A 27992-nucleotide genomic window follows, 5' to 3' on the forward strand; every position below is an offset into this window, starting at 1 on the left:
AGATATAAACTTGAAATTGAGAAAAAAGTCAGAATTGAGAGATAAAAGTTATTTTTGATTCGGTGGCTGAAACAAGCTTCCGTACTAATCTGGCTCGTCTCATCCTGATCACAAACCTCCCATTTATCTCCCTCTAACATATAAACCGCAAATCTTGTAAATTGTATCTACAGTTCCTCAAGTCAGCATGTTCGCAATCACAACCCCAAAACGTGCTGACAGCACATCAACAATGGGACCGGTGTCAATTATGATGTGAAAATATGCCTGATATGCAACAATGTTGAAGTAAAAGCATCAAATATGACCCTCACCTGTTGCTCAAACTCATTCCTCATATAGTCGAGACCAGATCTCTCTGGTTTGAGCAGCGGAGTTAAGAACGAAAGGTGATATTGTGCTTCAGGATCACACTGAATCTTTGCTACATAACTGTGCAGCTGGAATGACGACGTAAACGTTTAAGGTTACTAAAAAAAAGTGCCTTAGAGGCATAAACGAACTTGAACAATAATGATTTACTTTCCTAGTAACAAGGCTTTCCACAATTTTTATTGCACTGACACAGATCTATTTGCAGTAAATTATACACCTACAAACAGTGGCAGGTACAACATGGCATTGACACCTACAAGACACTATCCTCAGTGATGGATGATCTTTAGACAAACAATATAATCATGTATGCTACAACTGCAGACGTCTGCAAGACCACTGACTTGCTCATACTGTCGAGGCACATCTCAGATGAAATATTTCACTCTTAGAACATAGAACAAAGCTGATATTTACCATTTATATAACAATATAACTTAGTAGTCAGGTGTCGAGCACCTCGCGTTCTCCATTTCAAGAAGGGGATCTAAGTCTTAACTTGGAAACTTCGTACACAACTGAACCTACTTATGGATGGGACTACCGCTGAGAGCCAAAGAAGCTACGCTCCCACATCGCAGTGTCTTCAGGTTCACGTTTTCCTCAAATGTTCTTGCGGCTGATTGACTAAAGCTTCTCGCAATGTTTCCTCGGGTCAATGTTGGCATGAAGGTTGGGTAAACATTAAAAGGCAAATGCTCGACCTTTAGAAACAGAAGTCAACGCATATTAGTGTAATACGTGTCTGATAAAACAAAAAGATACCCCTCTCGTTTCAATTCCCCATTCTCCGCGTGATACTCGCGTCATCGTAAGTTGGAAAAAATGATATAGCTTTAAGGAAGCAAAATGAAAACTTAAAAAAAAAACAAATACAGACAGAACGTCCCTCTATTTCTTGCTACGCAGGCGTTTGGAGTGACGTGGGAGGTCCGAGCACTTGCGGGGCCGTTTGAGACACAGGCCGTTCTCGCCCTCGGCGGCTGCGGAGGCGGCCAGGCTCGCGGCGGAGGAGGTGGAGGACACGGCCGCCGCAGGGGTGGAGGAGGAGCTGGAGGCGACCGCAGGAGCTCCGGCGCCCACCGCACTGTCCATCAGTTCCCTGAGCTTGTGCTCCAGCTCAGCCAGCCGCGCGTTCTGCTCTCCGATCACCTGCGACTGCTCCAGCAGCTTCTGCTCCTGGTCCTGCAGCTGCTTCTGCTGCTCCAGCTGCTTCACACGCACCTCCTGCATCTCCCGCCGCAGCGCCGCCATGGACGCCCCGTTCACCTTCACTTGCTGCTGCACCTTCGTCATCTCGGAGCGTGACGGAGTGTTTTTGGCCAACAAGGACATGGTGGTCAGAGAGGTAGAGGGACCGGCCACTGTGAGATAGAGGGGTGAGACAGAGCCATATGGTTCAAAAACGCTGCCATTTAAAACAGTTTAACCTCTTAACCCCCCCTAAGAATGAAAAAAAAAAAAAAAAAATTGAAGCACTTCAAAATATGAAAGTGTAAAAAAATTGTAAAATTTAAGTTAACTGTAATGCAAATATTTTATTTTATACTAAAATATTTTTAAAAATAATTTGGACTCTAAAACTGGTAGAAAATTAAAGCCATGTCTAACCAAGTTGCGTTCCAAATTTGAAGTTGATGTCACAAAAATTAAGGTTCTGGTGGGATTTTGTTTAGGCACTTTACCAAAAATAGCCACGAGTGACAAACACACTCCATTACAATGGTTTTTGATGTGTTATAGTCACAAATTAAAATTTTTTTTTATCCTCCATTGAAAGCAACGGAATTACCACATTCAATGTCCAGAAAAGTAGTAAAGACATCGTTAAAACAGTCATGTGATGCAGTGGTTTAACCTTAATGTTATGAAGAGACGAGAATACTTTGTGTGCAAAAACAAAACAAAAATAACGACTTTATTCAACAAATTCGTCTCTCCCCGTCATTCTGCTACGCTATTGTCGTTGCAGTGCTTCCAGGTTCTACGTCAGAACGCCGGCTCATTATTGGCCGACACCGTTCAAGTGATCAGCACGACGCATGCGTGCGATGCTGAAGCAGGAGCCGGCCAATAATGAGCCGGCGTTCTGACGTAAACACGGAAATGCAGCACTGCGCCAACTACTTAACAGAATGACAGAGAAGAGAAAAATTTGTTAAATAAAGTCATTATTTTTTTGTTTTTGCGCACAAAAATTATCCTTGGCGCTTCTAACATTAAGATTGAAACACTGCAGTCACATGACTGTTTTAACGATGTCTTTATTACCTTTCTGGACATTGAATGTGGTCATTTTTTTGCTTTCAACTGAGGATAAAAAACCTGTCGGATTTCATCAAAATATCTTAATTTGTGTTCTGAAGATGAATGAAGGTCTTACGGGTGTGGAACGACATGAGGGTGAGTAATAAATGACAGAAAATTACACTTTTGAGTGAACTAACCCTTTAACAGAAAGAAAAAACTAGTGGTGTTTTTGGAAAATGATCCAGAAGAAAGCCAGAGTCAACTTCATGCTCTGCTTACTGATCAACTGCATGAACACAACTGTGGCATTTAGTGTCAGAGAAATTAAAAATTAACTGCACAGGGCTGCACTTCTCAAAAGCATCTCATTGGCACCAATGATCTCTACGATCAACTTAACTCACAATGCTTTTGAGAAACACAGCACAGATCAGTTAGTTGACATCTGGAAATTATTCTCAAGATTCAAATTCCTTTCAGTTTCAAGGTGATTTGCAGGGATTTTCCAAACAAATACCTGTTTAGAATCGTAACTACAGTAGTCAACATTTGAAGTGGATCAAAAAAGTTCATCAAAGTTGTCCTAAAACCTTCTTCTTAGGACAACTTAGTTCTTAGGATAACTTTGATGAACTTTTTTGATCCACTTCAAATGTTGTCTACTGTATATCAAGCAATTATAAGAAAATGGCTGCAACCAGTTTTATCTACTAGTGTAGACTGTATGGATATTTTTGGATTGGAGAAGCTCCTCTATGCCTTAACATCTAAGGTTAAAGTCTCGTTTGTTTTCACTACTATGGAGAGATTGGATTGAGTATTCCACTATACGACCAGTTTCTGTTCAGAGGAATAAAATGAAGACGAGCTATGAAGTGGCTTGCAGCAGACATTACCTGAAGGTTGGGTTAGTGATGTTTTGGTAGCGGGTTTCTTTGCTTGTTTGATTGTTGGGTGTCTCTTTATTTTTTTATTCTTTTTGACTCTTTTTTTTCATATAGGAAATGTACAGGATTTATCGCTGTTAAGGGTATAAATCAGATCCTTTTGTAATAAGTGGTTAAATACTGTAATGCAATTAATGATGTCAACAAACTGGTTTGACGTCATTTCGAACAAAATCAGGCCAAAACGAAGTTCATCTGGAGTTCGAAACAGCCTGTCCATAAAGTTCTCTCCGGCTGGTAAACAGCTCAGAACTACCACTGGTCCGGGGCGATGATGTAATGGGTGGGTGTGGCTCTGAGGCCCCGCCTTCTTTGAGGTGTAAATCTTCTCTGGTTCATTTCTTTTGTTCAGACGTGAGTAAAAACATTCTACATATGTTTATCTATTCATCTAAACATGGATGCTGTCAGGATGTTCGCTAACAGTTTATCGCTGATGAAGTATTTTAAACTTTTTACCCCTAAGCGAAGAGTGAAAAAGAACTTCGTCATGAGTATATTGAGTCCTCTACATTGTATTTTTGTGTATTTCCCTATATTTTCTATTGAGTTTTGGATAAATAAATAAAAATTTCAAGATTAGTTCACTGAGGCTCTTTAAATGACAGTCGTACCTGGAGCGGATCCTATCAGACGTCCGGAGAGATCAGCACCGGGAAGCCTTTTCTTCAGGATGGGGACGATCTTCTCATCAAAGTACTCCATGGCCATGGAGGAAATGTCCCGCAGCTCCTGCAGCACCTCATGCGCTCGCTGCGGAGCACGTGTGGAGTTGACATACCGCAAAACACGATAAATCTCATCGATCACCTACAGGAGGCAGATTGGGTAGAGGAAAACAACAGTCAAATCACATGGGTCTTTTAATTAATAAAGAGCAAATCACCAATTGATGCTATGCAGTTGCTAGGGTGTTTTGGGTGTTATGTGGTTGCTAGGGAAGCATGTTTCTAAGTCAAGTTTCTAACATGAATTGATAGCATGTTTAACTCTTTCTCTGCTACTGACAGGAATTTTCTGGTTTTCTGTGTTTTCACTGTTATAAAGGTAGGGGGCGGTATTACACCTTCTGAAAGAGTACAGAATCTCTGGATCAAAACAGGCAAAAAAAGGAGCAGAAACAAGCAATAAAAGCATTGCTTATACACATTGTCGTTTTTTAAAAAAAAAAAAAAAAAAAAAAAGCTGATTCTCTGCTTTTTGTTCAAAATGTTTTGTTTTTTTTTGTTTTTGTTTTTTTAAATGAAACTTACCCACATTCAAGTGTTGATAAAAAAAGAATGCATGAAGCTAGAATAAAAGTTTTTTGCAAGATATATTGCATGTTCAGATACTCATACAATAAAATATTCTGGGGGCCATGAAAATTTTGTGAAATTATCAAAAATGCTGGTGGTGGCTGTGTTCAAACTTCTCAGGTACCTTCAGGACATGCTGATGATGATCCTGATGTGTCATTTTTTTTAACAGATATTGCAATTTATGTTAAATTTCAAAACGGCGGGCCGATGGTTCAGCTGATCCTAGCAAAATTGGTATCCATGTGTTCGGCTTGATATAAAGAATCCATAGACACCAAGATCACGATTCTGACAAACTATTTAAAAGTTATGAGCAAAAATAGCCATTTTTTTCAGATCTCATGACCTGTAGGTGGCGCTGTTCCCAAACTAGGCCCTCAGATCATGGCTCTGACGAAGCGTTCCAAGTTCCGTTACTATTGATCAAAGTTTTGCCGAGATCAGCCTCTGAACCAATTTTGGGTTGACATCAAGTTTGTGACATCATCATTTCTGTGTGGCTCGGACTGAAGATCATCTGAGCCAATTTTAGTAAGAACTGGACAAAATGGCCACTGCTGTGATGGGTGGAGTCTTGATGTTGAATGTGATCATCATGAAGGGAGGAATCAGGTGTACTAAGTTTAATTGTTCTGTATCAAAGGGTTCAAAAGTTTGAAAAGTGAATGTTTGAACTGGTGGTGGCGCTATAGAGTTGGTCCTAGAGACCCCAAAGTTGGTCAGATTACTATTCATTACCATCACTACAAGTGTGCCAATTTTCATCATTTTCCCATGTTCTGCTGCCATAGACTCCCACTGGGGAGGAATAATAATAAAGATTAAGAATACTATCAGATACAATAGAGGCCTCTAAAAATAGACCTTTAGAATAGTCTAAAACTTGTCGACTGGGGTTCTGCTCATACAGCACTTACCAACTAATGCTATTTTCTTAAAAACAGGGCAGTTAAGAGCATTTGTGGAAAAACAGCCATTGGAAATCGGAGGTTTAACAGAAACCCACAAGAGCTAAAGTGAACAATGCGGTGTGGACGATCCTCCAGTGTCATTACTGAAGCGGGCTGGACTCATGTTACATTAACCTAGTTCTACTTATTAAACAGAATGAATGCCAAGAGTTCTCAAATTTGCACAAGTAATTTATGACACCTGACAAATCAGAAAGTGCACTTGAAACTCTCTTTAACACAGAAGCATTCCCTCCAAACCAAAGTGAGCACTAACTGTGATTTTTCTGACAAAAACTGACTGCAAACCAAGAACTTTAGGTCTGCTGTGCTCGTTGTAGGGCTTTTCCCAAACATTTTGATTATTCTGTCATATATTGAGAACTAACATTAAGATAAACATTTAACATACATCTCCTAAACCCGATGACAGCAAATCACATCACTGTTCTTCTGTCACACAAATGACAAATACTTCCGATTTGCATTCTCTGCTTCAGGCCTAATGCCCTTCATGCTTTGTAGACTTTTGCATAATCCCTTTTGAGTTTTTGCATTTCCTCAAGAAAGATTTCTTAACTACGACACACCCTACAAGATCACCACAATCACAGTGTTCTTTATAACTTAGATTACTGTCAGATGACTAAAGATGATACAGATGCACGCCTGGTGATTGAGATGAGCCCTTCATTGTCGCGTGAACAAACCCTTTCAGGGCTGAAAACAAACACAAGAAACTCCTGTCAGTTTTACATATCATTGGAGGTTTGCATCTGTTGACTGTGTGGAACTTTAACTCTTTCTCCACCACAGCGTTTATTAACCAACAGCAGCATTTTTGATCATATTCACAAAACTTACTTGGCCCTCAGAATATTTTGTTGTGTGAATATGCAAGCAGTCAACATAACAAAAGAAAGAACAGAGCCTCTGCTTTTAAACAAACAAAACAACACTTGAATGTGGGTAAGCTGCATAATAAACAACATTTTGAACAAAAAGCTGAAAAAAATCATGTTTAGATCGAGTCCATCAACACCTCCAAAGCTTCAGTCGTTTCCTCTTCATGGGTTCGACATTTCTACAGTAACGTTAGGATGTTTTGACTTATATGCTGTTGAATGTTTGATGATCGCATTATTTTACAACTTCTATCCACTTCTGGTTTGCACAGATCATCTTCTTCGCTTGTTTTTGGATCCAGTGATGCTGAGAACTATTTCAGAAGATGCGTAACAGCGCCTCCTACCGCACAGATTGCTAGAAAAACTTGTCAATGGTGGGCAAAGAGTTAAGAGTGTTTGACATTTTGTTTCTACAAAAACAGTCTGGACAACTCAATTAAATTTATATGTAAGCAGTCATTAAAAAAGGGGTGATTGATTCTGCTTTCATCATGCTTTATAAAACATCAAAATAAATACGCCTGGGATTCATTAAGTACTGACCAAACCTGACCCTGATTCTCATGCTCGTTATTTCATGCTCATGAATCTCCCTTCATTAAAAACTGACCACAGAAGACGCATATTAATGACCATCTCAGCTGACTAATGACTGGATCAGTTCGACTGATGTTGTAGGAATTTTATTACAACCTAAAAACGACTGAATTGCCAGAGGCTTTTCTCAAAATTAGAAATACTGTTTGCAGCGTTTGTGTGTTTGCAGTGAATAATAACATTTAAAATTATTTATCAGTAATAGCAGTACAATTACCTGTAAACATTTTAGTGCATAACAATTGAATATGCATTATGCATGCAAATGCTATCCTCTGGGTAAATATTACTTCAAATATAAATATTCCCATAATTAAAAATAAAATCGTTTGACACTTCAGCCACAAATAATCCAAATATTAGAGCTGTGAACTGATTCATTTTCTTTAATGTAATGCAGCTCAGGGATATTATAGTTAACTAAAACCAAAACTAATTTCGTTACTTGAAATAAAATGAACCAAATTCAATAGCTGAAAAGAAACATTATGTCTTACAGTAATTATGGTTTATCATGTTTGTTATTCTATGATGAGGAATGAGATTAGTGATTTTTGGACATTAATTCTATAAACTTTCAAAGATTGTGTAATTTTGTCCATTTATGGATTGCGCAGATATAGGTAGCCATTTTCAAATAATTAAAGAATATGTACTATATATAATGGACAGAATATCACAATCATATTTGATTTAGACGTGCTTCAACTGCAGTCAGCATGAAAGCACATTCAGTTTCTTTAATGATGAAATTAAATTCTAATTAGAGCTGCATAACTCTGGATAAAATTGAAAATCACCCATAAAGACTTGAATGAATCTCTTGAATGAACAGCTCAATGACTCACTTAAAGACTTCACATGATTCATTACTGAATGAATCAGTGTTTGAATGAATGATTCAATGCCAAATACATTTTTAACAGTCACTTGTCGACACCTACTGGTGTAACAATGTAATGATACAATCTTTATTTTCAAAAGTTGATTTACTCTTTTTTGATCACTACAATAGACATCAGTGTTTATATCTGAACTATAAACTTTATTCCAGTACTTCTGCGATAATCTGAATTATTGAAAGACAGAAATAATGATACTGTGCGGCTGAAAAACTGTTTGTGAAGCTGTTTCAACCTTATACATGACAACTGCTCTCTCTGGATCAGAACACAGACCTGAACGTTCACTGTGATCGTACAGAGCCCAATCGCTGTCATTTAGGAATAAGATCGCGAGGGTGTTTGAATCGAGATCGCAATCTTTTAGCGTCTGATTCTAATTGCATTTAGCAGACAAAACAAATGCACACGTACCTTTCCAGGAATAAAGCAGCAGAGATTTGAATCCACATATTTCATGAAGGTCATGTTCAGCAGTGACAGTCGCGTCTCCACCGCCGCCAGTATGTCTGCGTGACGCGCCAACGAGTGATTCCTCCGCTCCGATTCCCTCCTGAGACGTTAAAGAGTTAGTCAAAAATGCACACTTTTCATTCATGAACATCACTAGAGGAACTGATACTTGAAGTGACAGCGAAATAAAGACACTTTTGGACACATGAAGCCTTTGAGAGGGCCTCATCACTACTTCGGATCTGAATATGAACCAATAACTCACCTGGACCGGAATATAAAATTAATTCGGGAAAGAAGTGGAAAGAAGCCGGTTATATATGCAGGGAATGAGCGAGTCGATGGCCAGCTTTACATCATGTGCACCACCACTAATGTGATTATTTCCAGTGGACTTAATCACAGTAAGATGTTACACAATCAAACCTCGTCAGTCCCGTTTACATGCACTTTTCATTAGTCTGATTATTCACCAAGAATTGTGGTTATTTTCGCTGCCATCATCGGCATATGCAGAGCACAGATGATGATCTCACAGTAAGTGTGTCACTGGACACTGTTTTAATCTACTTGCATCAAGTGTAAAACACATTTTTATGGGCTTACTGGATTTTTGGGTGACGCACCTAAAAGTGTCTTCAATCTGATGTGTTTGACCATCAATATACTGTATTATTTTCATGTCATGCAACATTGTCAACATGAACTCAGTTTCTTCAGCAGTCCAAAAATGTGACGCCTTCTTTACTGCTATATTTATGAACCTGCGCATGAAAAGGTCATTCATGTTCATTCGCTGGAGTGGAACAGATGCCATTAAAGTCTTTAAATGCCTGTTTATTGTGATTAAAGTCGACATACACCACATATTTTATTGTGATTATGAGCTTAAATGCGCCAACATGATCAAAATATTGTGTTTACATGAGGTAAAGTTTAATCGTAATACTGCCTAAATCTCATTTGACTGCACTGACACTGTATGAGAACAAAACTTGTTGAGGTGAATGACGACACTATTGTCTTTTTTAGAGCTGCTATACAGTTGTAATTTTCATAATTAACCCTTTCACACCAAGAACTTTAACTATTATTATATTTTAGAACTTTATCTTTATCACTATAGTTTACGTCCTTGATGTGAACAGGCCTTTACACTGTTATTGTCCTGTTTATTACTGAGAAGCTGCTTTGAAATTATCTGTATTGTATAAAGCGCTATAGAAATACATGTGATGATTTAATATGACTTGTATAAAAGCAAAACGCAGCAAAAGCCTCTCATTTCCCAAAGAATGAGGTCATGTCTGTGATGTTCACTCGCCCTCATGTCTTTCCAAACCCGTATGACTTTCTTTCTTCAGTGGAACACAAAGAAAATATTTTATTGTCTTGTTTTTTTTCGCCCATATTCGGTTACCAAGATTTTTTTCAAAATATCCTCCTTTGTGTTCTGCAGAAGAAAGCCAGAACTTGATCTGGTCTCAAGAGTTAATGAAGAGGTTTTCAGAGGTTAACGTGACGCGTCTCACCTCGGCAGCTGGGCTTTGACCTGTTTCTGGCACAGGCTGTGATAGCGCTCCACTTTCAGGAAGCCTTGATTGAGCATGCGCTGACAGATCACATCCATGCGTTTACACACCTGCAACAAAAGAAAAGTTGTGTCTCAAATGACGTACCATACATACTTTTAATATGCACTCTACCGTCTAGCGTATGACTGTTATAAGGTTATTTTGTCATCCAGCATGATGATAGTCTGATTAGTTCACTTCTGAATGAAAATTTCCTGATAATTTACTCACCCCCATGTCATCCAAGATGTTCATGTCTTTCTTTCTTCAGTGGAAAAGAAATGAAGGTTTTTGAGGAAAACATTCCAGGATTTTTCTCCATATAGTGGACTTCACTGGGGTTCAACGGGTTGAAGGTTCAAATGTCAGTTTCAGTGCAGCTTCAAAGAGCTCTACATGATCCCAGACGAGGAATAAGAGTCTTATCTAGAGAAACTATTCTCTAAATAAAATTATATACTTTTTAACCACAGATGCTCGTCTTGCACTGCTTTGTGATGCTCCACACATTACGTAATCATGTTGGAAAGATCATGTGTGACGTAAGCAGAAGTACTGCGGTAGAGTGAGAAACTCCATCTCATTTTCTCCTCCAACAAAATCGTCCGACATCATTTACCTTTTGTTTAACTTAGTCTTTGTACGTTCACTTTGTAGACACTGGATCGGTACTTCCGCCTAAGTCACGCTTGACCTTTCCAACTTGATTATGTAATGTGTGGAGCATCACAGAGCAGTGCAAGACGAGCATTTGTGGTTAAAAAGTATATAATTTTAATTTTTTCTTAGAAAATGGCCGATGATTTTATTCTTATACTCTTATTCCTCATCTGGGATTACGTAGAGCTCTTTGAAGCTGTACTGAAACTGACATTTGGACCTTCAACTCGTTGAACCCCAGTGAAGTCCACTATATGGAGAAAAATCCTGGAATGTTTTCCTCAAAAACCTTCATTTCTTTTCGACATGGGGGTGAGTAAATTATCAGGGAATTTTAATTCAGACGTGAACTTAATCCTTTAATAGACCCGGAACTTCCTTGAAAATAAACTCCAGCACAACAACCATAATGAAATGATCTTCACAACAGATAACGCTTCACAATGAACTCTGTTAGAGAGCAACACATGACAATATATCTGTTCAATAAAACAGCTGTTGAGCAATAAAAACCATCAGATTTTCAACCTGGGCTCCACGGAAAAGTTTTTGAAAAGTGTGAAAATAAAAAGTGAAAAATCTGATTAAAATAAATTAATAAATTAGATTAAAATAAATAATTAAAATATCTTGAAACTAGATTACATTAACAGTACAGAAGCAAATTGAGTAGAAAAAAAACTTAATGTAACACAATATTCTCTAAATAATAATGGACACTGGTATAGTATATAGTACCCCAGATCTATATTATTAAATATTCAGCCCGTCATAAACATTCTACAGGAGGTTTCGTGCTTAAAATTGTTCATTACAAACCAGCTGGATGAGGGTCAAAGACAAAAAAGGGTTTTCAAGCATCAAATCAATAAGTGTAATACAGCTTTAAATTGTTGTTGTTGTTTTTAAATACATCAGAATGGGTCCTGATTCATTTGTTTGTTTGTTTTTTTCTGAGCAAAAATTAAATATCATACATTTTTACCATGATTTACAGAAGACACCCACTAAAATGTCATTCAGTGTAACAATCTTGTCAGGCATATTTACAACAAAAAATCTATTTAAGCCAATTTTACATTTTTAACCTTTGCCAGTATTCTAGGTTTTGCCCATTTGTCAGCAGCAATAATTTTTTACTCATTTAAAATGCCACAAAATGTAGTATGCTCACTTATTCTTTTATATATTTTAATACGTACAGGTCAGAATAAGTATGTTGTTCCAATTTTTACATAAATATAAGTGACAATGGAACATTATTTCACCCACATTTTGAAATTTTATTCTCCCAAAACTTATTTGAAACCTTAAAAGTAGACGTTTTACTAGCATTTAATGTGCTTTGTAAATTTCTATTGATGCAGACATCTAAATGTGTTTGACCCATGATCTGATGTAAAACAAATGAAGCTCAATCAAATATTTTGTAATCAAGTACAATGTAGCAACAGGAGAAATGATAATGTACAGTAAAACAGAAAACTTGAGCTACTGTACAAGCTCTGCAGCGACACGTATATGATCAGATTCACAGGGTGTGTCTAAAATCTCACTGAGGCTGGACTAAACATGAGTCAAAACTGCTGCTGAAGTAGTCAGCTCATTAAAGGAGACTTCGAGTTTTCTTTAAGTAGAGGAATAAAAAAATAAACCCATAAAAACCTTATCTATAAAACAGGAAAATCAAATAAAGTCAGTCATACATCAAATACATTTTTCAAGATTGTTGTTGACTTAAAAGACTACCATATGGAAGCTTGTTTCCACCACAGAATAAAAAATAAAATAATGATAATAAAAAAGATAACTGCAAATTTAGTTGATCCCACAACTGCGAGTTTATATCCCAAGTTATAAACTGAACTTACATCTCACAATTCTGACTTTTTCCTCGGAATTCCGAGTTTACATCTCACAGTCTTTTCCGCCACAGAATAAAATGAAGGTAATTGCAACTTTTTCATCTCACAATTCTGACTATTTTTCTTGCAATTGAAAAAGTTTATCTCACACAATCCTGACTTGTTTATATCTCGCAATTCTGAGGGAGAAAAAAAGGCAAAATTTGTGAAATTAAAGAGTCGCAATTACAATGTTTATTCCGTGTCGGGATCCAGATTCCACAGGATCAGGCCCGGAAATGCAGTGATTCACACTCAGTACACGCAGCTGAGCTGCAGTGAGCAGACTGTGTGTTGAGACGCAGCCCGTTTCACTGCAGTCCAGCTCATTGTTTTTCTCACCAGCCGCAGCAGACTGATCTCGTCGTACGACAGGAAGTTCAGGATGGTCTCGATCGCCACGATCGGGAGTCCCAGCAGCGCGTTGTTCTGGTGCGGCTGCTCCGGCGCTGGAGAGGGAAGCCGCGGCGACACCGAGTCCGAATCCAGCGGCGCGACTCCTCCGTCAGAGCTCACTGCAACAGCCGCCATCTTCTCCGAGCTCGAGACCACAGGACGTGACGACACACAACTGAGCTCACGGGCCGGAAGTGAAGAGGACTGCAGGCTCATGACGCGGAACATAAACAAAATAAACATTTATAATGACATTCGTAACTATAATAATAACAGTAAAGCAAGGCATACAAATAAATTTAAAAGTACAAAGGTCATGCCAACAAATTTGCTAGACAGTTTCATACTATTCATTCAATTGAATCATGGAAAATATCTACAAAGAATACTTTTAAATACAGATAAGTTTTGTTTTCATACACTTACATTTATAAACATTACATTAAAGAAAAAAAACAGCCTTTTTTGGTCATCCAACAACCTTTCAAACACAACAGGGTTTCTAGAAAAAGTAGGCAGTGACTGAACCTTTATTTCCAATCAATAAGACAGAAAAGGAAAAGATGACCAATTCTCTAAATATACATCTGTGACATTTCATATTTTGGCTTTCATCACTATTTATCTTCGTACAGAATAAAATATTTACAAAAATCAAACATTTGAGCCGGGAAAGTTTCCGAAATTTGGTTGATTTGACACGGAATGACCCATCTGAATGCTGCCAATTATTTGTAACAGGAAACCATTTTATTGAATTATTTTTCCATTGCATACATACAAACTCTTAAAATGAAATGGTCTGACTAGTCCAAACCACTTTACTTTTTTCATTTTAAAAATGATGTCAATTGTAAAGCTGAAACTTGTGAGCAATCAAGATATTGTTGCTTTTCCTCTTGCATATTGTATTATATATTGCAGTTTTGTATTGTACTCTAACACTGGGTTATTATTTGTTTTTCTCACCTTTGAATGATTTTCCTCTTGTTATTTATTTATTTATTTGTTAGACTGAATGCCATTCGGCGCATAACCACCACATACTATGATGAAAAAATTAATAAAATACTCAAACCACGATTCCTGGTCCCAAACTCCAGAACATGTTTTGATGTTTCAGATGTTTTCTCCTTGGGTCCAAAAAGAGTGGCAAATGTGAGCACAAAAGCATTATTTACACGTCGTTCATGTTTTTTGTTTGTTTGTTTGCTTTTTTCTGAAATGTTTCAGTTGGATCTTTGTCTGAAGTTTTTAAATGTTACTTGTTTCAGAACTTTCAGAGAACATTCGAAAGTAACGTTCCCATGATGTTTGAAGAATGATACAATGGAATGTTCCCTTAACCAAGAAAAAACTTTTTATAACATTTAAAAAACTGGATGTTTTGAACATTCAGAAATAATGTTTTATAACTTAATGGGAACATTACCAAAATGTTCTTAGAACATGTTTTTGTCTGCTGGGATCGAGCGGTTTGGAGAAGAGATGGACTGTGTTCAGGTGTCATGACAGGCTCTCTGATCACTGACATGTTTGTGCTTCCTCATTTGCTTTCCTCGCATCTCAGCTCCAGCCTTAGAAAGTGAGGGAAGAAAACGAGGATGGAGGAATCGAAGGAAAACTTATTTGTATACTGGAATATTCTTGAACACTCAAGCAACAAAGCGCCATCCGATGCACTCAAAGGATCTGTCCTTATGTTGTTGAAGTTGGGTTATTTAAGAAATTCATAATGAATATTAATAAAGCAAGATGCCCTGTTGAAATACGTGAGAGATTTGTTTTAAAGTTGTCATGAAACTGAGTCTTCTCTATTGTTATGTATATACGAGTGAAACAACTTCAAGAACAAGAACAAATGTAGGGCGGGGCTTGATTTTGTCTGTGGGGAATTGATTGGATGGTTGTGTTTTGCTATTGGTGGATCTCATGTGAGTGACAGGTTGCCCCGCCCTCATCATCAGAGAAGAGAAGAGATGCTGCAAGAGGGAGAAGAAGATATTCTGATTCAAGATTACCAGGAACATAAATTTAAAACAATAATGATAAATCATATAATAAACACTGCCATATTCTCTAAAGGAAACAAGAATTGTCCATTTTGACTTCCTGGTGACTTTAAGATGAACCAATGATACAACTATCCAGAACAGATTATTGTTTAGATGCATTTAGTCCAGGACTTAAGAAGTCACAGTATGTGATACTGTAAATCTATTTGATTTGACTTTTTCCATTTAAAAAACACATTGTGCAACACCAATATAAAGCACCTTATAGTGTGACAACATAAAGAATATTAAAAACAATGTCATAATAAATTTTGTATATATTGTGTTTCTGTCACTGAAGCTTCTGTGTGTGTGTGTGTGTGTGTGTGTGTGTGTGTGTGTGTGTGTGTGTGAGAGAGAGAGTATGATTACATGTATAAAAACTAATTTATGATTATATTTATTTATAGCATGATGACATAATTATAGGGTTATTGGGCTTTGTAGCTTTATAGTTTGATTTAACTTATTGTTGTTATATTAACGATTAATTTTATTCCCTTTGAGATACCCAGCTAACAAAGAATGTTCTCAAAACTTCAGCAAACTTTCTGGTAAGGTTTTCTCAACGTTTACAACAAACGTACTAGTAACGTTAATAGAACATTTAAGTTTTGTAGTCTTTAATGGTTTTAACTGTACGTTCGTTTTTTAAATGTTACATTGTTTCAGAACGTTCAGAGAATATTCAAAACTAACTTTCCCATCATGTGTGCAAAATGATACAATGGGATGTTTCCTTAACCTGCATAAACATTAACGTTTTACATTAAAAAAAGAACATTCCGAAATAATGTTTTCATAAATTGATGTGAACGAACGTTAATATTTTTGTTAGCTGGGAAGTTTTTTGTAATAAAGCCTGACAACAGTTTTAGGCAGCGTCACTGATTATGTGCTTTTGACGCGACGCGCCTCTCGCGCCTAGTGTATTTGTCCACACTCACGAACAGCACAACGCCTGCCGATATTCCTCAAACTCTTTGCAAACTAGTTTACGAGTCTCTACAGGACTGATTGTATTCATCTGCATCTCCACATGTGAATCTCGCGAGAGTTTGACAGTGGGAAATGCTTCCGGCGCTGGACGTTCACGCGAGGTAACAGAAACACGATCTGGCATTAGATGTGAAACATACATACAAGAGCATTGTAATGATTTTAGTAATAATAAATAAACGTGGCATTGTAGTATGTGTCACATTCGCACATTCTATCATTTGCTTTTCTTTGACTTTCCAAACGTTACAAAACCCCATAAAAGTCGTGCAGTATTCCGGCTAATAAAGTGGATTGCAGTCCTGCTGGTCTCTGATTGTGTATCACTAAAGCCACTTTCTCTGACAGCTGGTTAATACGATCAGCAGAGACTCCAAGACTGAACTGACATTACAAAGTGCGCAATGCTGGTGCACCAGAGGCGGCACTGATGCGGCTTTGGGTCTGTGTAGAATAGTGATAGTGGAATAGTGATTGACAATGTTTCTGAAATGTTAAAATGTCGACTTTTCTTGTCGTGATTAGAGCGCTATGTAAAATGATACGATAATATTAGTACAACCTTTTTACTCACAGTATAACGTTCTTTAAACGTTTATTTGTAATATTCCAAGAAAGTTGGAATAGCAAAAATCAACAACATAATAATGATGTATTCCTAAAGACATTTTCTGTCAACATTATGAGAATGCTCATCAAGTACAAATAACATCATATAGATGTTCCAAAAATGTTCTAAGAACGTTTTCTTTTAACATTATGACAATGTTCAAGTAAATAAACATCAAGATGTTCCAAGAATGTTGTTCTCAGAACGTTTGCTCTCAACGTTACAACAACGTTGATCAAGTAAATAAAATATCATTAAGATGTTCCAAGAAAGTTGTTCTAAGAACATTTCTCTCAATGTAATGAGAATGCGTATTAAATATTAATAATAATGTTATAAGAACTGTTCTATTTAAAGAATGTTTTACATTACATTTACAAAACATTAGTGAACGTTTCCTGTTAGCTGGGAACGTTGAAGCATCAGCTCCGGCTTAAACCATTGTTGTTGTCATAACAGAGCATATAAATATATTGCCATATTTTTATTTAGAATCTCATTTACAATTTTGTTTCCATATTTATTGTTTCTTCCTTCAAACATTACTTCTGTAACTTTTTCCATTGCAGTTCCTGTATAAATACGTATGTGTCAACTCTTCTCAGTTTGTGTAAATGCCCCTTTTTTGTGGTACATATGCCACTTCAGATGCCGCTTCTGTGCCACTTTTGCAGTGTAAACAGCCGACGCTTGTTTCTTTCAGATGTCAGACGGTCTCCTGATGGAGGTATGTGTGGACTCAGTTGAGTCAGCCATAAACGCAGAAAGGGGAGGTACAATTTCACGCACCTTCTTGAATATAGTTCAATGAAAACAGTAATATATCATCAGATTCGTAGCGTTGAACATTGCACATTGTTGTTAAGTGTTTTGTGAGTGTTTTTGGGCAGCTGTCATGTGTTCTCATGTGTGTGTTCAGGAGCTGGTCGTGTTGAGCTGTGCTGTAACCTGCTGGAGGGAGGGACGACGCCCAGCACAGGTCACCACACACACCCTGACACTTCAATATGATGTTCAGTATGACGTTCAGAGCTCTGCACTCTTAAAAAAAAAGCTTCAGTGGGTCTGTATATAGAACCCTAGGGTTACTGACTCAAGTTTAAAGGAGTCCTATGAAGTCCCTCCAGCAGGAGTTCTTCTCTATATCAGTGTCAGTGTTTCTGAACACCCTGAAACGCCTCCATCTTGAGTTTTCTTCACAATATTCCTCATTTAAATAATTTATACACAGAATAAAGGGGCGGGGCCTGGTTGAGTTAGTAATGTGTTGAAACTGGCGGTTATGGTAAGGGGCGGGACATTTCCCAAACACCAATCACAACACACTGCTCCAGCTGACCAATCAGAGCACATTGTGCTTTTCAGAAGGAGGGGCTTCATAGAGACAGGAACTAAACAGTGTTTAAATCCGATGGCTCAGTGAGGCCTGCATAGCCAGCAATGACATTTCCTCTCTTAAGATCCATTAATGTACTAAAAACATATTTAAATCAGTTCATGTGAGTACAGTGGTTCAATATTAATATTATAAAGTGACGAGAATATTTTTGGTGCACCAATGAAACAAAATAACGACTTATATAGTGATGGCCGATTTCAAAACACTGCTTCATGAAGCTTCGGAGCGTTATGAATCAGCGTGTCGGATCATGATTTGGATCGCGTGTCAAACCGCCAAACTGCTGAAATCACGTGACTTTGGCGCTCCGAACTGCGGATTCGACACAAAAGATTCATACGGTCCGAAGCTTCCTGAAGCAGTGTTTTGAAATTGGCCATCACTATATAAGTCGTTAATTTGTTTTTTTGGTGCACAAAAAATATTCTCGTCGCTTTATATTAATATTGAACCACTGTACTCACATGAACTGATTTAAATATAATTCTTAGAAAAAAATCTGAATTGTGAAGATATAAACTCGCAACTGCAAGGAAAGTCTGATTTGTTAACTTATATGTTTTACAGAAAATTCAAAATGGGGTAACATGTTATGGATGGATAAAATGGAAATATTTTAAAGAGCCTGACTGAGGATGTAGAGGAAAAATAATTTGAATGTAGTGTGAATGTAAATACAAGATGCCCATGATTCCTTAAATTCAGTTGTATCAAATCCAAGGCCATAAAAAGTGTTAAATATTTAAATGATATATGAAAAGTCATCTAGAGGTCTTAAATTTGGGGACAGAATCGTGATATGGTTTAATGTGATTATTAAACTTCAAAAGGAGATGATTCAAATGTGCTAAATGTTTATTTTAAAAATAGTATAAATATAATCATTTAAAATTAGTTTAAAGGCTGAAATGCGAGGTTTATCATTTTATAAAACTTGTATTTTTTTGACTGTAAAGTTGTTTAAATCGTCATTTTATGGTTTGGATGTTACCATAGTTATTGCTCTACCCTGGCCATATGGTATTAATTTTATTTGTGCAGGTCTTAAAAAAGGTTTTTAAAAGCCTTATTCACATCACATTAATGCATTTAGCAGATGCTTTTATCCAGAGTAACTTGCAATACAGAAACGAGCAGTTCGTGACAGAGCCATCAATATTCATAGTGTACAGTCAATGCCGGGTTTATTAGAAAGCTAGAGTAGGAAACAAAACACAACTCCGTATCATTGAGTTCATCAATAGTCTGCATGTTTTGTTTCTGTTTCAGGTCTGTTGCAGGTGGTCAAAGAGAACGTGCGGATCCCGGTGTATGTCATGATTCGACCCCGTGGAGGAGACTTCCTGTACTCGGACTGGGAGGTGGAGGTGATGAAGAGGGATATTGAGCAGATGAAGAGTCACAGAGCGGACGGGCTGGTGTTCGGAGCGCTGACAGAAGACGGACGTGTGGATACTGAGCTCTGCATGGAACTTCTGGGTAAAACCTGCTTGCATTTTCACTGAAGTCTAAGGGTGTGTTCACACGTGTAGTTCAGTTCTCTTGGTTGCCAGTGCACAACATTATTAATTGTGATTGGATTATTTGAAACAATCATATTTCTTTTAGATTTTTTTGATGATGCATTATTATTAATAATCTAGTAGTGCAAAAATGTCCATCCCTTAGTCCAATTCTGACCAAAGTTGGCTCAGATGATTGCTGAGCCGCACAGAAATGACTAAACACAGTTTTGATTTTCACCTTCAGTTAGGGGGGAATTAAACCAAATCATTCTGATGACAGACTCTGACTTTCAGAACCACCAAACCAACATTTGAGATGCTGTGATGTGACTGGTCCACTTGTTAGTCTAGTTATCCAATCACAGCCTCTGCTGAGGCAAAGTTTTTTGTTGCGCATTGAGGGATTTATCAGTAAATGTGTTTCTCTCGTAGTTTCTGTCGTAGTCTCCTTACCGGTTATATACCGCATATTTTTATGCACAATTTTAAAATGCCATCATGACTTTATCTGATTTTGTGCTTGGTTTGTCTTTTTGCCATAATATTGTCTTGTAAACAGAGTTATGGATGGATGGATGGATGGATAGAATGAATAGACTAATGGATGGATGCATGGATGGAATGGAATGGAATGGAATGGATTAATGAATTAATGGGTAGATGCATGGATGAATGAATGGATTGATGGATGAATGGATGGATGAATGGATGGATGAATGAATGAAGGGATGGATGGATGGATGGATGAATGAATGGATTGATGGATGAATGGATAGATGTATGGATGAATGAATGAATGGATGGATTAATGAATCAAGGGATGAATGGATAGATAGATGAATGAATGAATGAATGGATTGATAGATGAATTGATGGATGGATGGATGGATGGATGGATGGATGGATGAATGCATGAATGAATGAAGGGATGGATGGATGAAATGGATAGATGTATTGATGAATGAATGGATTGATGGATGAATGAATGAATGAATGAATGAATGGATTGATGGATAAGTGGATGGATGGATGGATGGATGAATGGATGATTACATACTTGTATCATTTGAGCATATTTACAAACCTCTTCCAAAATTCCAGTTTTATCTTCAACTGACCCTTCGCTGGGAGTTTGATTGACAAGCGATCTAACCAATCATAACGCCGAATCTGCCATTTTGTCCGACAAAGCAGTCAGGAGTTAGAAGATTAACCTTGGTGGACTTGAACTTGAAAAATGGTGTGTACTGACGTCTTTCCGCGTTTGAAACAACTTTCCTTATGATGTTCACTTATGTTTATTTGATGCTATAAATGAACTAGTAGGAAGAGATGATCGGTTTAGCTGCTTGAGCTGAGGTGCTACAGCGATCTGTCAGGACACGTGAAAGAGCTACAAAATGTTTTTTCATTGTTCGAATTTCTTAAAAAATTACACAGCTTGAAAACTGGGACTTTGTTTCATATCATAAGTAACCTGCTCTGTCTTGTCTGTCGACGTGTTGTCAGTGTCCTCTTTGCTCCGCGATGTATTTTTCACTCTGTGTGGCGTGACAGCGCCATGGCTTGTCGGACAAAGCAACAGTAACTAAGGGGGGCGGGTCTTTGCGAAGGGTCAATTGTAATTGATGATTTACTTTCCTATTTGATCAGAGAGAAAATGTGTTTTTATTAATTATTTTTTCTATTAATTACTTTTAATTTCTGCTCCCAAAGTAAGTCTTATTAGTCAGAATCTGAACATATCTGATTTTAGTAATGCATGTGTAACTAACACCTGTCGGATGCTTTATTTTTGTTTTCTCTACAGCGGTTTCTCGACCTTTACCAGTTACGTTTCACAGAGGTAAAATATCATTTTATTGAACATGCTGATATATTTGTAATAAACAACTGGAACGTGCTGACAGATCATTCATGAAGAATTTCTCAAAAATCTCCTCTTTCCTTTCAGCCTTTGATATGGTCCACGATCCAGTGGTTGCGTTAGAAGCTCTGGTCTCGCTGGGCTTTGAGAGGATTCTGACCAGTGGTTGTGACAGCTCTGCTCTGGAAGGTTTACCTGTAATTAAACGACTGGTGGAACAGGTCAGACTTCATCTAGACATTCAGTATAATGTAGAATTTTCTGCAACAGTTCAGTTTCAGCCTTCGATGGCTATAAACCAGAGCATTTTGGCATCAAAATGTTCCAAAACGTCCTTTCCTGCATGGATAAGACAATCCTACACTTCTTTACGACAAGTGCGGAAAATGTTTCATCCAAGTTGCAGATGAAGTAAAGAGAAGTGCTGTCTCATTACAGTAAACTATTGTGTGTTATGTATTGTCACATCAGCTTAACAACATGTGCGAATGCCAACATGTTTTGGAATCCGCTGTAGGCAATGGGAGATTTATTCAGGTCTCATGTTGGGCAAGTCTATTTTTGTGGCATGTAAGTGCCAATTTGCTATAGAAACCTTCATAACTTTTGATCATTTATAACCTTAATAGTCATATACCAACAAAAGGGGGGAACATAGACATCTAACACTGACACATACATTGATTTCTTGGCATTTATTGCCATATTTTATATGCAAGACAGTCAAGCAATTTACTCGATGTGCAAAATAAGAGCAACACTTGTGTCAACAGAAGAGGATACTTGAGGAAAAGTACATTTTTGTGTAGAAATCCCACCTCATTTGAGGAAATGACCATTGATAAGGGCAAAAACCAGTATATCACATAAATACAAATCAATGCATGCATATAACGTCTAAAAGCAAGCAGATTTTAGAAATCTTTCTATGAAAACTGATTTACATGCTCTGTTGGTAAATCTGCAGTGTCTCAGGTAGGCCAGAGGGCAGTCAAGTTACACTTTGGCCAAACCCTAGCAAATTATTATTTTATTTTTTTTCGCCAAAGCTAGCATATTTTAACACATTGTTAGCATGTTTTATCAAGTTGCTAACATGTTTTAGCATGATCTTGCACACAGCAGGCATGTTCCTGTCATGATTTAACACACTGCTGGTATCTTTTAACATGTTGCTGTCATGATTTAGCACATTGTTAGCATGTTTTAAAATGTTGCTAGCATGATTTAGCACATTAATAACACTTTTCTAACATGAATTGGCACACTGCTAGCAAGTTTTAGCATGTTGCTATCATGATATAACAGGTTTCTAGTAATGATGGGCATTTTTCAAAAATATTGTATTTGAATATTTGGGCTTAGATATTCAAATATTCGTTTATTTAAATGACGTTTTTTTTTTTTATTCAAGTTTTTGTTACCATTTCTGAACAAGCTTACGATTAGGCAATGAACATAACAAGCTTACATTATATCTTAAGGTTTTCTTTTAGTTGAAAACATTAAACAATATGTGTAAATAGGGCTGGGCGATATGTCTAATTATAACGTTTGCTAACATTTTTATTGAAAACCGTGATTTCTCGAATAAAAATAATAAAATCATGGCAAAACATTAAATTCGAATTAATAAAAAAAAAAAAATCAGAAAAATTGCCCTATGTGTAAAACAAAAAATATAAAGAACAAAAGCATTTAAGTTCAAGCAGCGCAAACAGGGAAAAACGCGAATAAAACAGACTGCGCCAGTTATCGTACAGAACATATATACTCGAGACAGCAAATGATTATCATGTTTATATTGTTTCACATTCATGTTGAGAGAAACAATAATATCCACATGCTCGGGTGAGAAAAAGCTCTCCTCTGACAGACGTTGCAGAGACACAGAGATAATGGTGTGCTAAGCGAAGTTTCAAACAGCACTTTTTCTTAAACCGTCTCCCTTGACGAAACTTAAAGGAAGCATATGTCTCGATCATTTTGCTATCTGATATAAGGTATTGTGGGATTACAAATTTAAGAATCTGTTTAAGATCTGCTGATCCTGTCCTGCCATGACATCACATGAAAAACTACGTTGAACTACTCTGTATTGGGCATTCAAGCTGAACATGATGGCATCAGTTTCCAGTGAGGAGGTTTTGTCAGTCTTTGATCTTCCTACTGAGAGTCAAACTATGTGTGAATGTTTACATAGTCTTAGTTCTCGTGACCAGCTACTGTTTATACCATTTGGGGTACTATTATCTTCAACAGAGTAATTGGGGTAATTGCCTGTATTGTCTTTAGATGTTGTTGTTTTAGTGGTCACTTCTAAGGCTGTGTGTAAGGTCAACACCTTTAAGGACTGCCCACTGAAGGCCTATAAAATACAATGTACAGCTCCCTTAGTCGGTCTTGATGCCTACAGCAACAGCACGTGTTCTCAATAAAGAATCCTGCTGAAGATACAAACAAATCTCCTGGTCTACACTTCTGAGGTTTCCAGCAGTATCATCTCGGCTCACTCGGGGTACTGCGCTTACCTGCAGTCGTGAATACAGGGATGGACAGCTGTCTTTCCTCATTCACCTGATGTTTAGATTTTATGTGATTCCTCAATGTGGTGTTCATATTACGATAACTCGGTTCCATTTTGTAAGATCATTTAGTAAGAAAATTTTGTTGGCGACGCGACCGCAAAGGGCACTTTCGCGATCCCCCCTGTGCACGCCACTGATAGATAGATGGATAGATAGATAGATAGACAGACAGACAGACAGTTACGTCCTAGGACATAATATCTTTTAATTCTTTTACTTTTTGTATGGTATGTGGGCCTTAGTCCACTAGGTGGCAGTAGTGGTTGTTTTCTTTCCCCCTTCTTCTCCTTTGTCTGAGCAGGTACAGCCAGATGAGATTGCTTATCATCTCAACGATAGGAAGTGTGTATAAATCCTGGCTGCTCTCCAGAAAAGACAGAGCTTGTTGACTGTTGGTTTGCTTTGTTGCTTGATGGAATTTGTTGACTTTCTACACTTTTGTTACACCAATAAACCTGGTTGTACTACATTTCTTGTGTTTATGGCGTGTAACTTTTGGAGTCAAGTTTTGCTTTTATGTTCTTGCTTTAGTTACCATTAACTTTAATGTTGCTTCTCCTGTCCTAGACTGGGAGGAACGTAACACAGATAGACAGACAAAAAGATAGATAGATAGATAGATAGATAGATATAGATACTCAGCAAGAGTATGGTGCATATTTTAGCAGAAGTTATGAATTGATATTTTGACTCATTTGCATTAAAATATATTATTTTTGCTTTTGACAAACGTTCCAACTATAATGTATTTTTCTCTCTTCTCTCTAATAGGCAAAAGGCAGAATAGCAATAATGCCAGGTATGTCTGAATTCAGCAGCACTCCTCATTAATGTAATAACACATGCAGTGGTTCAGGCGTGATGTTTGTGCTGTGCAGGCGGTGGAATCACCGAAAGAAACCTTCAGAGGATTCTAGAAGGCTCTGGCTCTCAGGAGTTCCACTGCTCTGCTCGCTCCAGCAAGGACTCCAGCATGAAGTTTAGGTGTGTGTAAGAGAAGAAACTGCACTGTTGATGTACTTCATTGTTCTTGTAGGACAGCAGTTCTCTACCATTGTGACTCTAAAGCCTCATTCAGACTGTCAGTCCAAATCCGATTTTTGTGCATATCCGATTGAAATCCGATCAGATTGAGCAAGTCTGAACGGCCAAAAACCACATGAAATGAAATGTCACCTATTCAAATCGCATTTCTGGAAATCCGTTTCAGTCTGACCGCTCTGATCGGATTTCACGTGGTTTATGTGACTTTCTCAGGCAACGTAAAACGTAAACATCAGACGTTGTTATAGGAAACTTGCTGAAAGTCGCTGCAGAAACAAGGCTGTGTTGTTGCAAAGTGCCGGACGAGCAGAAATTAGCAATAGGCTATAACTGAGACATGTTTTGAGACCGGCGGAGACGACAGCACGGAATAAAGCCGCTCATACCTGCCTCCTATGTTTCTGCCATTGCCTCATCATAACGCAGTAGTCCAGCGCCGGCAGCTGCACATTGTCATGATGTAAATAAGACAACATCTGTATTGCAAACCCCTCCATGTTGCGGTTGTTGTTTTTGGCGTATACCTACGAACGCAAACGTCATTGCCATAGAAACCAATGCAGATATTCCGGAAAACGAAAAAGCGCCATGGACACACAAATCGGATCTGAACACTTGCGATACACAGTGTGGACATTCAAATTTTTAGATCAGATTCCAATCGGATACACAAATAATCGGATTTGGACTGAGAGTCTGAACGAGGCTTAAGGCCACTCATCAAGGCCCTAGTTTTGTTTCCAAAACTTAATCTGTGGACATACCTGTTTCTGTAATGTAAAATAAGTGACTAAAATAATTTAAATAATTGCATTTTAGGATAAGTTTTAAGGGCTTAATGTTCTTCAGGGATCCCACTGAAAACCAATGAATTTAAATCTTATCCAGTCGTTTGTGATAAGGATTAAGGAGAAGGATTTTTAAAAATATTATTTTTACAATTTCTACCCTGATGAAATATCTTAGGGCTTGGCATAACTACAAAAATGTATCAGAAACACTTTCCAACAAGGTTTCATTAGTTAGCTTTAGTTAACTACATTAGTTAATAGTAACAAATGACACCTTATTATAAAATGTTAGCCATGTATTTTCGTTATAATATTCTCATGGTGGTTTAAGATTTTATTAATTTACACGACTTTCATGAAATCACAATGTTAAAGTTACACTATCGCATATATCCAAGTTTTCCAAGACCATGGGACTGTTGTAATCTTGAATTCTAGTTTGTTTTAACTTATTTTAATGCCTTTTGTAAGGACTCTTTGTGTTTATGGTTTCTTCTGCAGGAATTGTAATGTCAGTATGGGAGGCTCTCTGTCTGTCCCAGAATATGCAGTAAAAGTGGCTGATGTGACTAAAGTACGAACACTGAACGCCATTGCGAGGAACACACTCTAGGATACATGGAGAATCCTGTACAGTGATACCAGAGGGAAACTCCTGTAATTCTTCAATAAGGATATTCCTGTGATGACAGTTTTTGTTGGAACAAAATGAAAAACTTTAAAATGTCAAGATCAGCAGCACTGTGTTTTGTTTAGCTTTTGACATTGTGATGATTTGCAGGCGTGAAATAAATCCTCATACTTTTGATACTCTTTGTAAATGGAACTTTTCTTGCAGTCATGATGATGATGATGTAACAGCGGTCTGTGATACAGTAACATGCTGCTGCTCTGGATTCCACACAACACTATAAATTGAGGCAATCACGTTTCAACACACTTTTTAAACTTTTCCGCTTTTTTGGTTGTTAACTAGAAAATACTGACTACAAACACTACAAGCTTCACTGCCACCGTTTCAGAATCAATACATTATAAATAAGTCTCAAGCAAGAAAAGTGCTAAATCTTGAGCAAAATCATTGTGAAAATTCTGCTGTCAGTCCATTTGGACCCGGAGACTTACTGTTCTTAAAGGGTTAGTTCATCCAAAAATGAAAATTCTGTCATTAATTTCTCACCTTCATTAAATATGGTGGTGCATTCCCTTCAAAAAAGGGAATGGCACTCACCCCTAAAAAGTGGCAATTTTAACATGCTATAATAAATTGTCTGTGGGGTATTTTGAGCTATAACTTCACTTACACACTTTGGGGACACCAGAGACTTATTTTACATCTTGTAAACAGGGATATAATATGTCCCCTCTAATGTAATTCATGTGAGTCCAGTGGTTTAACCTCAATTTTATGAAACGACCCAAGTGCTTTGTTTGCACAAAAAAATAAAAAATGTACATCAATATTTATAAAATAATGTTATCTAAATCACGTTCACGTAACAACTTCCGCTCTTTAGTCAACACAACATGCATGTGTTGTGGTGCTCCCCCTGCTGGATTGAAGGTCAATATTATAAATAAGGTGGTAAATAAAGTTTTGTGTGTGTGTGTGTGTGTGTGTGTGCAAACAAAGCACTTGTGTTGCTTCATAAAATTGAGGTTAAACCACTGGAGTTACATGGATTACTTTAATAATGTCTTTCCTATTGTTCTGGACCTTGAATGTGTAAATTGCGTTGGTCCCAAAGGAGGGACAGAAACCTCTTGAATTTCATCAAAAATATCTTCATTTGTGTGCCGAAGATGAATGAAGTTCTTATGGGTGTGGAACGAAATGAGGGTGAGTAATTCATGACAGAAATTTTCATTTTTTGGTGAACTTTAAAAGCATCAATAGACTCGGTTATTCAACAATAAA

At 37.4% G+C, this 27992-nt stretch overlaps 2 protein-coding genes across 2 annotated transcripts; one reads left to right on the forward strand and one right to left on the reverse strand.

The window, feature by feature from the left end:
- Positions 1–530: 530 nt before the first annotated feature.
- fbxo28 (F-box protein 28) lies at positions 531–13415 on the reverse strand. Its single transcript, XM_051917351.1, has 5 exons — positions 13164–13415; positions 10216–10325; positions 8645–8783; positions 4187–4382; positions 531–1739 (listed from the first exon to the last, which is right to left on the reverse strand). The coding sequence occupies exons 1-5, from the start codon at positions 13350–13352 to the stop codon at positions 1267–1269; spliced, it is 1107 nt and encodes a 368-aa protein (XP_051773311.1). The 5' UTR covers positions 13353–13415; the 3' UTR covers positions 531–1266.
- A 2779-nt stretch (positions 13416–16194) lies between these two features.
- cutc (cutC copper transporter homolog (E. coli)) lies at positions 16195–26882 on the forward strand. The gene is made up of 9 exons (XM_051918028.1): positions 16195–16371; positions 17584–17653; positions 17800–17859; positions 19549–19758; positions 21595–21630; positions 21739–21872; positions 25011–25038; positions 25118–25223; positions 26576–26882. The coding sequence occupies exons 2-9, from the start codon at positions 17584–17586 to the stop codon at positions 26685–26687; spliced, it is 756 nt and encodes a 251-aa protein (XP_051773988.1). The 5' UTR covers positions 16195–16371; the 3' UTR covers positions 26688–26882.
- Positions 26883–27992: the final 1110 nt, after the last annotated feature.

The sequence above is a fragment of the Ctenopharyngodon idella genome, chromosome 13, assembly GCF_019924925.1.
Source record: "Ctenopharyngodon idella isolate HZGC_01 chromosome 13, HZGC01, whole genome shotgun sequence".
NCBI lineage: Eukaryota > Metazoa > Chordata > Actinopteri > Cypriniformes > Xenocyprididae > Ctenopharyngodon > Ctenopharyngodon idella.

Excerpts from the sequence above, each read along its gene's own strand:
- fbxo28 (XM_051917351.1), bottom strand. The coding sequence starts at position 13,352 with ATGGCGGCTGTTGCAGTGAGCTCTGACGGAGGAGTCGCGCCGCTGGAT. Across the intron at positions 4,383-8,644 it reads GCTGCTTTATTCCTGGAAAG|GTGATCGATGAGATTTATCG; the intron begins GTACGTGTGCAT and ends TGCCTCCTGTAG. Across the intron at positions 1,740-4,186 it reads TCTGATAGGATCCGCTCCAG|TGGCCGGTCCCTCTACCTCT; the intron begins GTACGACTGTCA and ends TCTATCTCACAG.
- cutc (XM_051918028.1), top strand. The coding sequence starts at position 17,584 with ATGTCAGACGGTCTCCTGATGGAGGTATGTGTGGACTCAGTTGAGTCA. Across the intron at positions 25,039-25,117 it reads CAGAATAGCAATAATGCCAG|GCGGTGGAATCACCGAAAGA; the intron begins GTATGTCTGAAT and ends TGTGCTGTGCAG. Across the intron at positions 25,224-26,575 it reads GACTCCAGCATGAAGTTTAG|GAATTGTAATGTCAGTATGG; the intron begins GTGTGTGTAAGA and ends TTTCTTCTGCAG.